The sequence below is a fragment of the Electrophorus electricus genome, chromosome 20, assembly GCF_013358815.1.
Source record: "Electrophorus electricus isolate fEleEle1 chromosome 20, fEleEle1.pri, whole genome shotgun sequence".
NCBI lineage: Eukaryota > Metazoa > Chordata > Actinopteri > Gymnotiformes > Gymnotidae > Electrophorus > Electrophorus electricus.
This window is the reverse complement of record NC_049554.1, coordinates 9184286-9200837: the sequence shown is the minus strand read 5'-3', so window position 1 is coordinate 9200837 and position 16552 is coordinate 9184286. Positions and strand designations below refer to the sequence as shown.

The 16552-nt window shown below is 37.7% G+C and overlaps 2 protein-coding genes across 2 annotated transcripts in view; both read right to left on the bottom strand.

The window, feature by feature from the left end:
- sarnp (SAP domain containing ribonucleoprotein) overlaps window positions 1-2217 on the bottom strand; it is an 18400-nt gene extending 16183 nt beyond the window's left edge. The window contains exons 1-4 of the mRNA XM_035520123.1: window positions 2120-2217; window positions 958-1057; window positions 540-583; window positions 341-399 (exon numbers count right to left, since the gene is read on the bottom strand). Coding sequence (XP_035376016.1) covers window positions 341-399; window positions 540-583; window positions 958-1057; window positions 2120-2152 — 236 coding nt within the window. The 5' untranslated portion in view covers window positions 2153-2217. The remainder of the gene's footprint in view (window positions 1-340; window positions 400-539; window positions 584-957; window positions 1058-2119) is intronic.
- A 1236-nt stretch (window positions 2218-3453) lies between these two features.
- cdk2 (cyclin-dependent kinase 2) lies at window positions 3454-12225 on the bottom strand. Its single transcript, XM_027033055.2, has 7 exons — window positions 11652-12225; window positions 10975-11052; window positions 7335-7455; window positions 6978-7148; window positions 6129-6230; window positions 5756-5959; window positions 3454-4082 (listed from the first exon to the last, which is right to left on the bottom strand). The coding sequence occupies exons 1-7, from the start codon at window positions 11765-11767 to the stop codon at window positions 3978-3980; spliced, it is 897 nt and encodes a 298-aa protein (XP_026888856.2). The 5' UTR covers window positions 11768-12225; the 3' UTR covers window positions 3454-3977.
- Window positions 12226-16552: the final 4327 nt, after the last annotated feature.

Sequence of the window (16552 nt, the reverse complement as noted above, 5' to 3'; positions counted from 1 at the left end):
CAGCAAGAATACTTTCAGATATTTAACAGATAATGGTCTCCCCTGTACCACCTTCAATAAAACTTCTGAAAACTGCATGGAACTACTCAGAGGTTTCAGCACCATCTACTGGTCAGAAAAATTACCATGACTGATATAGTCTGTGCAAACCATTCCAACAACCATATTCCAGAGGGATATTAATGTAATGTAAATGTTAAATATTTCAAAAATAAATAAGTCAAAGATTTATATGACAGGTCAAATATTAAAGTGGTCAAGTTCACTGCATTCTAGGAGGCAAAATGGACTACTATCTTTTCTTTGGAAATTAACAGTAATAAACCCGGAGTGTACTTACATTTCCGGTTCAACTAAGGATGGTTCAGGCACTACTGCTTCCTCTTTTGGAAATGCCTCCTAAAACAATTTCATAATGTGCACTTTAACAGCCAGCATCCATGCATCACCAAGCTCCCAAATAGCCCGACGTCCTTCAACTGTGTTTTATGCACACTTGAACATTTATACTTGCATGACTGCATTTGTATTACACTTACCTCCGTATCCTCCTCCAACACCTCCTCTTCATTCACCTCCTCCTCTGAAAATGGAGCAATTATCCATTAGGTTCTGAATCATGGTTCAAAAACAGGTTTAAGAGACAAAGAACTTCAAAAAGCACAGCGGAAGTATACATAATACGAAGGACATGCTGCTATGTAATTTGAAAAACAGGCATTAGTATACAACTAAGGATAGCGCCAGTATTTCTTGTTTACACCTATACTACTTGATATACTACTACATGGACTACTAGTTCCATGTGAAGTTCAAACTACTTCGCACCTAGCGGACAACGGGTCATAAGAGGTACACCAAATAGCCCCCTACCTACCCTCTCTATACACACAAAAATAGCACTACACACAAAGAATATGGCCACAAAACTAAGAGAAAATATTACAAGACACATACCATGTTCATCCAGATATGCCTGCAACCGTGCAATCAGGTCACCTTTGTTTCCCTTCACCTCCAGCCCCCTTAGTGCACATTCATGCTTCAACTCGGCTAACTGGAAAGATCATTGTCATGAGAAATTTACATTCTCTAAATGATCAAGCACAAAGAAATAACGTAAACGGCAGTCATGTGTCAATACTACTGTAATGATGGTTAATGAGAGGGTTTCAAAAAGCTGTGGACACACTAAATGGTGCTAGGCACTGAAATATTGTTTACAAAAGGTGTTACAAAAAGGGCAGCAATATACTTAACACAGGCCTCTAACAGCTTGGTAAATTATTTATCTAGTTAGCTAGTACGTTAGTATTTGACCACTCCTGATGTTTTAGATCAGGTAGTTTACAGTTTGGGGGAGGGTAAAACAGCAGTTATCACGCCGAAAGAGACAGGTTTCCGAATTGTGCTTTTAAAAAAAGTTTAACAAAAAGCCAAGCCATCTCGCAGAGAAGCGCCCAGAGGGCTGACAGCGTTAGCAGTGTTTAGTCTAAAGTTTTATGGGGATCTTTTTAATAATTAAAGTAGATAGCTAAAGTTTTCACTTAAAATAACTTGAGCAGCACATTGAATTTTGAAATGACACACAGCCTGACTAACAGCATTCAGTAATGTTAAGCATCCTGCGCGAACTAGGTCAGTTAACCTATCTAACTAGGTTATCGATGGCTAAAACAGAAAACCAGTTAGATGGATTTGAATGAAAGCCAAATAATATAACCAGTTGGTTCCAGATTAGCAAACTAGCGAGGATAGCTACATAGCTAGTTAGCCTGCTAGTGTTTAATATTTCCATGCATGCCTCCGGTGTTTAATCGTTGATTGTAAATATTGTAGCCGGAAAGCTGGCTACTTAATTTTCATAATTAACAACTGAAGTCAATGCACGTGCAGCAAATTATTGTATTAAAACACAATTAGCGTTAGCTAGCTAAATCAGGTCTGTTGCTAACTTGGCTAGCGAACTAAGCGTAGGGCCAGCATAAATTCAGAGTAACGTTAACTCAAATGAACTTAATGAATAATTACAACATTTTAATGTTTAATGTGATTCTGTAATACAAGTATATAATTATAAGTGTTGGAAAACTGCAGATACATCAATTAATATTATTACCTTGAGTTTATGGAGCTCGACGATTTCAGCCATTTTCGTAAGTATTCTTCTTTCAAGCGTTTCCTTTTCCGTCTTTTTCTACCTCTATGTATACTGGCGGTTTCAACCACATCAACATCGCCACCAACTGGCCATAAATATAAATATACAGGAATAGCATGGCGCTTGAAACGAAGTCCTAACCCCGGCAGTTTTTGGGCGAAAATCATATCCATCAAGTGTTTCGCAATCGAAATTTAGTTAGACTGCAAATTGGGATGTCTCTTACACAAGCGATCAAACCTACTATTATAAATTAATAATAATTCATGATTATTACTTATTTTTAAAATGCAGATTTAAAAGGAAATTTAAACAAGTTGCTAATTTTGATACTGCAAATCAGTTTTACATGTAGGTATACATTACATTGATAGTTGTGTCCAAAATTTAAATCTAATGCATTTATTTGCCAGAATGTGATTGATCATTGTGCCCTGCTGTATTATCTTTGTATCAAGTCATTAATAAAGAAACAAGTCTTTTTGTAATTCTAGCCACATTTCACATACAACAAAGTAATAATAAAACAATGCACCTTTCTGTATCTGAACAAGAGTTAACATTAGTCAAAACAAATATTCTGCAGATATTATTAAAGTACTGAGAACAAACCTTAAATGTTCTTAACGTCTGAGTGCTTTGTGAGAGGAACAAAACCCAACATGTTTGTTTTACAAGTTTATATTCACTGCATGGTATTCCTGCAAAACGAGATCTGCTCATTAGTGTTCACTTGTTTTTTTAAATACAATAATATGGGAGATTTGAGAGATTTTGCCACATAATTACCATAACTATCCCCTTAGCTTATTAGAATATACCAGTCTGTCTGAATAAAAACCTGTCAGACAAATCTATGGTTCAAAATAAAGTGAAAGTTACCTTAAGTGACCTTGAAAATAGATTTATCACAGAGAGAAGTAGAACATTTTATAAGCTCAGCCCTTTAACACTAACCATATAAAACATATGTATCATGCACTGGCTATGCTGATTCCTGATAACTGCAGTGAATTTAGCACAGTGAATTTAGCTTAAATAAATAAATAAATAAATAAAAATTTGCCCTTAATTGACAGTAATGCCAAATACTTCTAGAGTCATTCAGGGCAGCAAGATTATTTATATTTATATATATATATATATATATATATATATATATATATATATATATATATATATAAAATTTCTATATATATATATATATATATAAATAAAATTTATAAATAAATAAATAAATTTATAAATAAAATTTCTTGACAACACCTGAATACTGATTAATATGCTGAACATGGATAAAAACAACCACTGACAAGAGTTGCTTTTTCTTAAACAAATTTATGTATAATTAGCAAATGTTGATAAAAATTGCCAAACTAGGCATAAAATGATCAGTTATAAAAATATTCAGGAACTTCAAAATTGAACGTTTTTTTTGCATTCCAAAATAAATATTTTATGAATGAAGGTGGTGCATAATAGCATTGTTTGTAAAGAGACATTTTGTTAACAGTCAAAGAACATGCAGTTCAACAAGTGGAATGTCACTTCTCAGAATGAGTTGGAGAGGGGTCTCATCTGCACTACACAAACCACACCCCTGAGCAGATTAATTTATGCTGGAAAAATTCTGTCATCAAGATACAACATTCTCCAGTCTCTCATCACTGGCCCCTCTTTTTATAAAAGGTAGCAGTTCATTGACAGTAAAACTGGCAAATGATATCCCTTGGTTACTGAACAAAAATTTTCAGGGACATTTGTGTGTCCTGGGACTCTGCAGCTTCTGTCTGTCCATTTATTTTCTGCCCACATCTCACAGTCGCAATGGAGGCATCGGCATAGTGACATCACGGAAGAATCGATGAACAAGGGCATTTTTAGCTGAAATTCTCTTGTTGGGGTCATACTTCAGCATTTGCTATGAAGAAAAAAAAATGGGGCAATTATGGGTCTTAAAAGATGGGTACTGTCCATTACTAATTAAGATGAGCTATGACCTCAGTTTTCTCAAAGCAGATTTCTCACAATACCCCATTTCATTTTATACATGTTAGTTTTAACCTCACAATCTGATTGGCTGAGAATAATTCTAACATCAAAACTGTATCACCAGCTGATAGATTTACAATAATGATAAGCTTTATGCACCCAACCATTGTTTAGTACTTGTGCATATACAAAATGGTAAATGAATACAGTGGATGACTTTTAAAAGTAATGCCTGAGTGTGATGGCAGACACACATCAGATTCTGAATGTCCCATCACCTTGAAAACCACCAAGCTGACTGATGTGACAGCAGAACAATTAAAACACATTGAGGCCACCAATGAAGCAAAAAAAAATGGAAATGCCTGTGCTGTTTTCACACGGTTAGAATGTGTCTAAACCAATCAGACTAAGGTCAGAACTAACTGTAGAATGATTGCTAAAATAATTATTATTGGGCTGGAACATCAGCCATATCTAATATTATATCCAATATATAATATTTACCAGGTAGGACAAACTGGGTCCATCAGTTTTCATTTTAAATCGGATGAAAACACCACCACCCTATGTTAATTTAAAAGTTAATTTACCAATAAACACTAAATAAATTCAAACATTACAGCTGTGTAACATCACAAACAACCACATGTTCATGAAATGTATTATTTGGATTTACTTATAATGGATAAACTTCTGTTACAGGTTTTGGCAAATTCAGTAATACACTTTTCATCTTCTCCTCAAAGTGGTTCCATTTCCTGTTTTATGACAAATACGCAAATTAAAAACATCTGATGCATGAACCCTGGCTCATAATCTGGCTAATTTTGCTGAAAGACTGAAGGAATATTATTAGCAGTTTATAGTATGATGTTAAAGGGAAAATTCTATTTAACCAATTTTGATCTCTTTTTGCCTATAGACCTGAAATGGGAACAATGTCAGATCCCAGGATTATTTACTACTTTACAAACAATGTTATGGCAGAGTCATATGTCTGAGAATTTTCCAGAGAGCCGCTTTAAACTCATCAGGTGATACAAATATTAAAATATATAAAATTCAAAATCAAGTCAACCAAATTTTTATGCAGGCTTACATACTGTTCGATATGCTGGAGTGTTTTTTTTTCCCCTTCTTGGGACAGACCATTTGTATCCCAGCAATAACACTGATGCATGTACAAACCACCACTATCAAGACAGAGTTAATGCTGTGTTAATGGCCCTACACCCAAATAATATCTGATCAGCAGTGGTTCCTTTGTCAGAAACCAGCCAGTGGGGAACAGCATAAAGAGTGACTGACAAATTGTGCCACAAGACAGATTACACAGATTGTACAGGACAGACTGTTATTGCACACTTATAAACTATAGCTATAAGATGTGTGTGCCTAAAGTGGCCAGAGTTTGTAAGCACAAGGCAGACATTTCTAATAAAGCTGCCAGTGTCTATTTGAGCTACATGAACAATATGACAAAATGTCCTTTCATTATCACAATTCTGCCCATCAAGAATTATATAGGCAAAAAGTTAACAGGGCAGTTCAAGTTATTTGGTACAGTAATAGTAGTAACAGTAATGAAGTATCCCTTACCCCAAGAAGGTCTCTCCCATCGTCATCAAGCGGAGGTACTACCTTGGATAGGTCCTGAAGTGCCCACTTTGGAAAAGAAGGTTTGTAATCTGGCATCGAGGTGACTCCTGGCCAGACGGTCTCATCAGGGGTACCCAGGGTCCGGAAAATCCGGAAAAGCTGATCAATCTCAGAATCTCCAGGAAACAATGCCCTTCGAGTAATCTTTGAGTAATCAACAAAAATGAAACAAACATGACTGTTATGACAATCAAAAACCCTAAATCAATATTAACAATAATAATTAATAATAATCATTCCAAGTGAAGCGATGACTTCCCATCCCCATGGGGTACAAGGCAGACTCATGCTGTCTAGCAGTTTGCTCCCTTACCATTTCAGCAAAAATGCAGCCCAAACTCCAGATATCAACAGCTGTGGAATAATATTTGCATCCTAGGAGAATTTCAGGAGCTCTGTACCACAAAGTCACCACCTAGAAGGCAAAATACTACAAATGTAATCTTGTCATAAACACGAAGAAGTCCAATTGTACAGAATGAAAACCTTGGCGCTACTAAAAACCAAATTGTGAAAATGTGAATGGGACAGTGTGGTGCTAAGCTCAAAGATCGTTCTAACACATACTAATTTGTTACTTACACAGACAAAATACATTGACTAAAAAAAACTTGTGTGTGCCACTGATCATATCACCTTCATGCCAAGTGAAGAAAGTGCATCATCACTGCTTCCTGCTAAAAGTCTAGTCTAACCATATTTACATATGGACATATACACATTGAGGGACTTTATTCATTAACCAACTATTAAAATTTCAATATATTTTTCCTAGAATTATAAATAACCCGACAACAAATTTAGTCTGACCATCGGAAATGTGACTCATTTAAAACTATTGACTAGTTATTATTTTCCTTTAAAACAGCACAGCAACTAGAAAGGGTTTGTAGAATTTACAGACCTCAAACAAACATGGTACCAGAGCATTAACAGTTTAATATAATGAAAGAAGGCTGCATTTTCCATGCAAAAATGTATCAAAAGATGTAGCGTCCAGCAGGGGTGCTCAGCCCACAGTTAGGAGCCATTTGCCAAGTAGAATTCATTTGATTAATGTGCATGATTATTTGTATAAATAACATACTAAAAACACACATAATACAAACTATTTTTAAACTGTAAATTTTGTACTTTTATGAAAGTTTTACTCCTTTCTCACCTCATGGGTGTATGTCCGTACTGGCACACCAAATGCTCTAGCCAATCCAAAGTCTGCTAGTTTTATCTCTCCCTGTGCATTGATGAGGAGATTTTGAGGTTTGAGGTCCCTATGCAGGACCCGATGAGAGTGACAAAAAGCCAAGCCCTGCAGCAGCTGGAATAGGTAGCTCTAAGGGTACACAAATGCACATTTAATTTCACACAATATCACAACTCAGAGAAACAGCAGAGAAAATCACAGTACACACCAATCAAGGATGATATTACTCTATAGGTTATATGATTCTATTTCAAGTGTAATGCCTAGGTACTACTAAGAGTTTCCTTCACAAGAAACTATGTAATCCACACTCACCTTGACAAGTGGAAGTGATATGCCAGTAACTGAGGAGGAGTCCATAAATTTCTTGAGGTCTTGATGGAGAAACTCAAACACTAGGTAAAGCTTATTTTCTGTGTGGATGACATCAAGCAGCCTGAAGGGGTAACATTTACATCAGAGACACGATCATGTCAGAAACAAAAGTTAAGAACACAGAAACATCTCCAAGGGTGAAAAAGTGAAAGCATAGTTTAGAACTGCTGGTATAAAGCCTCAACCTTAGACTGAGCATCCATTTCTCACTGTGCCATATTCTGCTTACAAGGGCACCATTCCCTAAGGATGTGGATGTCACCCACTGCTCTCACAGTGGAAGAAAAGAACCAGAGATCCTCTTTCACTTTAGGCTGTGCAACAGACATCTGCAGTTTTGCTGACAGACAGGATTAGGGCACCACTCCATACTCAACAATGCTCCACTCAGTCAATCATAAAATTTCCTTCTCCTGAACTTCCATAAGCAAACAATGGTAACATTAGTTGGTATTTAATGGAAAAAATAAAATACACTTTGAAAAGCTTATTTTAAAATTTGCTAAATACTAAGCATATTGTGGTTACACTATCTGGACAAAAGCATTGGGACACCCACACACTACACCTTTAGGAGTTTGACACATGCCATTCTAAATCCATAGACATTATTATGGAGTTGCCCCCCCCCCCCTCTTTTTTTTTTTTTTTTTTTTAAACAGCTATAACAGCAACTACTCTTCTGGGAAGGCTTTCTACAAGATTTTGGTGTGTATTTGTAGGAATTTCTGTCCATTCATCCAGAAAAACATTTGTGAGGTCAGACACTGACATTAGAGAAGAGGGCTCCATTCTAGTTCATCCCAAATGTGTTTGTTGGGGTTGAGGTCATGGTTCTGTACAGGCCTGTCAAGCTCTTCCAAAACAAAATGACCCAACCATGTCTTTTTTGCCCTTGCTGTGTGCACTGGAGCAGTCATGCTTGAAGTCATGGCCTTCCCCAAACTCTAACCACAAAGTTGTTAAGTTAAAATGGTCCAAAACATCTTGGTATACCCAAGCAATAAGGTGTCCTTTCACTAGAACCAAGAGTTCTATGACAACCCCTGAAAAAAAAGCAAACTTTGCAACTGGCACAATGCAGTCAGGTAAGATTCTTCTGGCATTCACCAAATCCAGACTCATCCACCAAACTGCCAGATAGAGAAGCGCGAGTGGTGACTCTACAGAACACATTTTCAACGCTCCAGAGTCCAGTGATGGCATGCTTCACACCACTCCATCAGACATTTGGCATTGTGCTTGGTGATGTAAAGCTTGAAAGCAGCTTCTCAGCCATGGAAACTCATGCCATGAAGCTCCCAGCGCAGTTTGTGTGCTGGTGTTAATGCCAGAGGACTTTTGGAACTTTGCAGTTACTAAGTCCCCATAGTGTCACTGACTTTTACACACTATGCACTTCAGCACTCAGCAACCCGTCTTTGTAACTTTACGTGGTCTGCCATTTCATGGCCAAGTTGCTGTGGTTCCTAAATGCTTCCACTTTTCAATAAATACCACTCAGTTAATCATAGTATATCTAGGATTTAAAAAATTTCACAAATTGATTTGTTGCAACTGTGGCATACCATTACAGTACCACGCTCGAATACACTGAGCTCTTTAGAACATTATACAAATGTTTGTAAAGGCCAAATGCAAGCATAGGTGCTTGATTTTATAAACCTGTGGCAATGGGACTGAGTGAAACACCTCAATTCAATGATTAATAGGTGTGTCCCAATACTTGTCCATATAGTTGATGCGCCTTGCTAATACTTGGTTTGACTGACAAAATACTCTGACTTTCCCTGTCTGGAAAAAACCCATATGCTATGCCAGGCATGACTAATGGGAAATCTGTTCATTGGCATTAGTAAGGGGGTAGCAGCAACACAGATGTTCTTCATAAACATTAGAGAAATGTGTGGGTCTTTTCATAATCCCCCAGACTGGTATTAGCTTCATACATACATACTTCAAACTGCCGAAAAATGAGGAACCACAAAGAAAATGTTTACACATATAATAGGGAAAATAAAGCCAAGCAAGAACTGTGTGGAAACTCTACAAGGCCCTGAAGGTGTCACCAATTTGCTTGTCCGAGCAACTAATTTCATGCAATTAGCATGTAAAATAAGTTTTCCACAAGACGCTTTCATTACAGAGTACCATTCATCTTGCAATAAAAAAAGAGAGACAACTTTCCAAGATCTCAAAAGTCTATGTAAGTCTTTGTGTTGTCAACTGACAAAAAATAGATTGCAATAGAATTAGAATATATATAATGCAACACTATACATTTGAGAACTCATTTTGGAAACCGTTTTGAAAATTCTACTTTCAGCTACATTAAATTGAATATAAATTTATGCCAATTTAAAATTATCAAGAAAATTAGCATAACCTTTCTACAACACTTCAGATTGGTAGTTTCCTCAAAATAATCACTTAACATTCTATATATACACTTCACACTTGAACACAACCAAGCATCGTTTTATTTATATAGCTAGTCAGATCTATGGTAAGATACACTGCCTGGCCCAAAAAAAAAAAAGGTCTCGAACACTAATATTTCATTGGACTACCTTTAGCTTTGATTACGGCATGCATTTGCTGTGGCATCATTTCTACAAGCTTCTGCAATGTCAACATTTATTTCTGTTCAGGGTTGCATTAATTTATCCCCAAGATCTTGTATTGATGATGGGAGATTTGGACCACAGCGCAAAGTTTTCTCTAGCACATCCCAAAGATTCTCAATGGGGTTCATGTCTGGACTCTGTGGTGGCCAATCCATGTGTGAAAATGATGTCTCATGCTCCCTGAACCACTCTCACAATTTGAGCCTGATGAATCTTGGCATTATCATCTTGGAATATGCCCATACCATCAGGGAAGAAAAAAAATCCATTGATGGAATAACCTGGTCATTCAGTATATTCAGGTAGTCAGCTGACTTCATTCTTTGGGCACATAACATTGCTGAACCTAGACCTGACCAACTGCAGCAACCCCAGATCATAGCACTGCCCCCACAGGCTTGTACGGTAGGCACTAGGCATGATGGTTTTTCTACGATTTGATTTCACCACACGTTTAAGTGATTGCCGATCACAATCATTCATGATTTTTTTCTGACCACATTCCTTGCTCGAAGATGACGTTTCCCCACTGTCCTTCCACTTTTTAATAATGCGGTGGACAGTTCTTAACCCGATTTTAGTAGTTTCAGCAGTCTCCTTAGATGTTTTCTCTGCTTGATGCATGCCAATAATTTGACCCTTCTGAAACAGATTAACATCTTTTCCATGACCATAGGATGTGTCTTTTGACATGGTTGTTTAACAAATGAGAAGCTACTCACTGCATCAGTTAGGGTTAAATAACTTGTTGCCAGCTGAAACATAATCACCCATGCAGTAATTATCCAATGGGAGGCTCTTACCCATTTGCTTAGTTAAATCCAGGTGGTGACCTTTTTTTTTGTCCAGGCAGTGTATACACACACACACACACCTTGAACCATAATATACCAGCTAGTACACAGAAGATTTCAAAGTACAACATAGCCACAAATATGTTGCTTGTAACATACTTGACAATATTAGGGTGATTGAGCTCCTTCAGCAGTGATATTTCTCGAATGGCAGTGCTTGGAACACCTTCAGTCTCCCTGGAAAGCATGACGAATACATTAGCGTTAGCTAACGTTATACTCCAAGTAGTATCTGAACAATGTTATTTCCACCACGCTTGGCAACAACAGGCTTTCAGTTCAACGCACTAGCTAACGAGCATGTCCGCAAAAATCTAGCCAGTTAGGTTAGCTAGCGTTAGCTAACTTAGTAGGTAGTCAACAGCCTGCAGAGGATAGTAACATTAACTACATGTACAATTCATCCACAAATTCATTTTTCTAGTTAGTTAGCTAGGTCAGTTTCGTTGGCAGGAGGTGATCGATAGCTAACCTGCATCTGTCAAACAAAGAGATGGATATTCAGAGTTAATAGATAAATGGATAGCTAACTAGCAAGGATAGCCAAGTTACTGAGGTAAAGTCAGTCAGCTATTGCTATTATTAATGTAGCGTTAATCTAGTTTGCGTAAACTAACTAACCCTAGCTATAAATGTATCCACGTTACCTAGCTAACTACGTAGATAGTGTTTTCCAATTCGGTTCTATCTAACGTTAGGTACCTTAGCTAGCTAGCTAAGATAGCTTCTTTTTCTCATAGCTGTACAAACTGACAGATTTCACGAAGTTTACTTACGTGTCTAGTCTTATTTTTTTGAGGGCCACGGTTTCACCAGTAATTTTGTTCTTTGCTTTGTACACCACTCCATATGTACCTTCTCCTATCTTTTCCACTTTTTGAAAGGATTCCATGTCAAATATGCGAGGAAATGTTTTACCAGGGAAAACAGCTTCTCCTCCGCGATTACCTGCGATGTAAACTAGCGGGGAGCAGTTAAAACAATTTAAACAGTGCTACACTCACTGTGCAATAAATGCTAGCTAGCATTAGACAGGTAGATTGCGCGTTAAGACGTTACTAGCGGATATTTCGGTTACCCCAAACACTAGCTAGATAGAGCTTTGAAACGTTTAATGCTAGTGTCAACACCCGCCAATTCCCGCGTTCACGAAAACACGCCCTCAAACAAAGCGGATCGTTGTACTACCAGAGAATTGGTAGAGAGAATTACCACTCTGTAATATCGTCTGGGTTATTCACACGCTAGAGGCGCTCCCGAGCGAGTCCTCGATGAATGGGGTGAATAGAGCTAAACGGCTAAAAACTAAAAATTCAAGACGTTTCTCACCACATAACCAATATCCTCCTATAATTTTGGAATTTAGAAATATTTATTACATTTATTTATTACATTAAATAGCAAAGACAACGTACCTGAACATTTGTTTTCTACAGCGATCAGTTTGGGGCAGTAGGACGCTAGCATTTTTGCTATTGGTTGCTGAGCTGACGTTGGAGTAGCAGAAATGCTACCGTCTTACCGTTCAAAATCCGTGTACAGTAGAAAAAAGTTAACAAACGGGTACATTTGCTTTACAATTTTTTGTATTATGTATACTTTTTCTTTCCAAAATTAAAGGCAGATTATGCCCATGTGGTGAAAGATATTTGAATCTTTCGTTTTTAGCCGTTTAGCTCCATTCACTTCTATTCATTTTGGGCTCGCTCGCTGACCCATCTAGCGTCTGACAAATCCGAAAGACATTACGGAGTGGTAATTCTCTCTACAAATTGTCTGGTACTGTGCACTTTTCTTCTTCTGACTTCCTGGCGCTTGCGACTAAAATAATCACTGATATCGTTACCAACTAGGCATCGGAAGAACACAGGATCAAAAGTTAAATAAAAAAAAATGTATACAAAGGAGCGCTTATTTCACATTGTCACAAACAGCGCGATTGCAAAAATACTTGCGAGAGATTGCGTCAAAATCAACTGATTAATAAACTGATAGGCAAACTTAAGAAGCTGCTTCAAAATAGTATTCATCTTTAGCAGAACTGAATTCATTGCTACAGTTTCTTTCTAAAAAGTTGATGTTATTTACAAAAATCTGTTTATTCCTCTCAAAATGTTTACATATTTGTGTATATGCATGATTTTATCTATTCTGTCTATAATTCTATCATATTAAGATGCTGATTTAAAAGTGTGACAATGAACTTGAGTAAATTCAGTAATAATCAAGTTACTCAAGTAACTTGGAAAATGGGTGGAAAATGAGTAGAGGCATGTAATGTGTGTGGGTGTGTGCGCCTGCAGAGAGAGAGAGAGAGAGAGAGAGAGAGAGCTGGGGGGGGGGGGGGGGGGAGACCACTACAAAATTATTTGACCAGGCTGAGCAGTTTTGTTTTATTCTATAAACTACTGGCAACATTTCTTCCAAATTTCAGATTAAAAACAAGCTCATATTCATTTATAAACAACACAGTACTAATATTTCAATTTGGGATGAGTCAAGAAATCAATATTTGGGGAAATAACTGATTTTTAATCACAGCTTTCATGCATCTTGGCATGCTTTCCACCAGTCATTTACATTGCTGTTGGGTAACTTTATGCCACTTCTGGCACAGAAATTACAGGAGCTCAGCTTTGTTTGACGGCTTGTGACCATCCGTCTTCCTCTTGATCACATTCCAGAGGTTTTCAACGGGGTTCAGGTCTGGAGATTGGGCTGGCCATGATGGGGTCTTGATCTGGTGGTCCATCATCCACACTTTGATTGACCTGGTTGTGACATGGACCATTGTCCTATTGAAAACAATCATCAGAGTTGGGGAACATTGTAAGAGCAGAAGGAAGCAAGTTTTCTTCCAGCACAGTTTTCTAAGTGGCTTCATTCATGTGTCCTTCACAAAGATAAATCTGCCTGATTCCAGCCTTGCTGAAACACCCCCGGATCATCACTGATCCTAAACCAAATTTCACAGTGCGTGCGAGACACTCTGGTTTATAAGCCTCTCCAGGTCTCCGTCTAACCATTACATGACCAGGTGGTGAGCAAAGCTGAAAATTGCACTCAGAAGATGACCTTACTCCACTCCTCTACGGTCCAATCCTTATGGTCTTTCGCAAACTTCAATCTTTGCTTCTCATTGATGAAGGGCTTTTTTTCTAGCTTTGCATGACTTCAGCCCTGCCTCCAGAAGCCTGTTTCGAACCGTCCTCGCTGTGCAATTCAGCCCAGATGCTGCATGCCATTCTTTTTGTAGGTCACTTGATGTCATCTTACGGTTGTTAAGTGACATTCGAATGAGGTGGTGAGCATCACGGTCGGTAGAGAGTCGTTTTCGACCTCTGCCAATCTGGAAAGTTGAGTGGAAGGAAAAAGTGTGGTAGAAAAAAGTGCACAGGCAACATGGATAACTGAAGCCTTGAAAGGATGGTCAAGAAAAGGCAATTCAAGAATTTGGGGAAGATTCACAAAGAGTGGACTGCTGCTGGAGTCAGTGCTTCAAGAGCCACCACACACAGACGTATCCAAGACGTGGCCTACAACTGTCGCATTCCTTGTGTCAAGCCACTCATGACCCATAGACAACGTCAGAAGCGTCTTACCTGGGCCAAGGAGAAAAAAGACTGGACTGTAGTTCAGTGGTCCAAAGTATTTTCAGATGAAAGTTTTACATTTCATTTGGAAATCAAGGTCCCAGAGTCTAGAGGAAGAGTGGAGAGGCACACAATCCAAGCTGCTTGAGATCTACTGTGAAGTTTCCACAATCAGAGATCATTTGGGGAGCCATGTCATCTGCTGGTGTTGGTCCACTGTGTTATATCAAGTCCAAAGTCAGTGCAGCCATCTACCAGGATATTTTAGAGCACTTCATGCTTCCCTCTGCTGACAAGCTTTATGGAGATGCGGATGCGGATTTTCCAGCAGGACTTGGCACCTGCCCACACTGCCAAAAGTACCAATACCTAATTTAATAACCACAGTATCACTGTGTTTGATTGGCCAGCGAACTCACCTGACCTAAACCCCATAGAGAATCTATGGGGTATTGCCAAGAGGAAGATGAGAGTCACCAGACACAACAATGCAAAAGAGCTGAAGGCCGCTATCAAAGCAACCTGGGTTTCTATAACACCTCAACAGTGCCACAGGCTGATTGCCTCCATGCCACGACACATTAATGCAGTAATTCATGCAAAAGGAGCCCCGACCAAGTATTGAGTGCATGTACTGTATATATTTTTCAGTAGGCCAACATTTATGTATTAAAAATCATTTTTTTAATTGGTCTTATATAATATTCAAATTTTCTGAGATACTGACCTTTGGGTTTTCATTGGCTGTAGGCCATAATCATCAACATTAAAAGAAATAAACACTTGAAATAGATCAGTCTATGTGTAATTAATCTATATAATATACGAGTTTTACTTTTTTAATTAAATTACTGACATAAATTAAATTTATATTCTAATTTATTGAGATGCACCTGTGTGTGTGTGTGTGTGTGTGTGTGTGTGTGTGTGTGTGTGTGTGTGTATAACTGAATAATAAGCTTCTAAATGGCATTCTAAATGAGAAACATGTTATTCTCTGTTGCAACAATAGGGGGCAAAATAGATTAATAAACTCATGGCCAGGTTATTAGATATTGTCAAAAATATTTTAAACCCAGAGTTACTAATATTGGCATTGGGGTGGGGCATGGTAGTGAACTGCAAACTGTTAATCTGTTTTCTATGTGATACAAGCTCAATTTGTGCATTCAGAATGTATGCTTTAGAGAAATGAAAACAGATTTAAGAGCTGTTGATGCATTACTGATTATTACCTAACAGCTTTTTTTTTATTACTTATCAGGCCACTTAACATTGGACAGTGTAATGTGGCCCTCCACCCAAACTGAGTTTACACTCCTGTTTTAGGATGAGCAGTGAAGTAGCTCATGATGGCTCCACTCACTGTTGGCAAGATATTGTGCATCTGAGTTCCTATAACACAGAAGTATTAATCTACTACAAACATTCCCCTTGGATAAGTATCCTACCAGCTTTCAATCATAAGTGTTTATGCCAAAATCAAGGATGAAGATAAACATGCATGTACTTTAATGTTTCAAATGTGTAGCTCCAAAACCCAGTATTACAAATACTATCTATGAGGGTAACAAAATGACTATAACCATCAATGATCATGTCCACTCAAGTTTCAGAAAATGGTATTCAGCCACTTCTACATATGTTTTCAAATGACTGGTTTGAATAAGTTAGGCAAAAAAGGCAATATTTATATTCCACACAATGTAGGATAAAAAGAAGAGAAAATAATATAATTTCAAGTGCCATTATTCATATTGTATTAATCAATCAATGATGACTTGAATGAAGGCTTTCAGGGTCCCTGTAGAGGACTGCAACCAAAAAGCATTGTGTTGGCATGCTCATTTCACATTCCTAATCCAATTTAAGGTGGGGCTAAGAAAAACTTGAAACAAAAATAGTGCTGCCCTCCAAATATGTTTATTATGTGTTTTGTGACTTGTTCAGTGTGACTCTGTCAGGATACATAAAGCATAATTAATCAACTAGCATAGCGTAGGTAAACTATAAATGTTCAATACATGTTCTATATCAGTAACACTATATAAGCGATTTACCTAAAACACAAAGCAAAGCTGTTA

Excerpts from the sequence above, each read along its gene's own strand:
- cdk2 (XM_027033055.2), bottom strand. The coding sequence starts at position 11,767 with ATGGAATCCTTTCAAAAAGTGGAAAAGATAGGAGAAGGTACATATGGA. Across the intron at positions 11,053-11,651 it reads AAAAAAATAAGACTAGACAC|GGAGACTGAAGGTGTTCCAA; the intron begins GTAAGTAAACTT and ends CATGCTTTCCAG. Across the intron at positions 4,083-5,755 it reads ATGGGAGAGACCTTCTTGGG|CAAATGCTGAAGTATGACCC; the intron begins GTAAGGGATACT and ends TTTTCTTCATAG.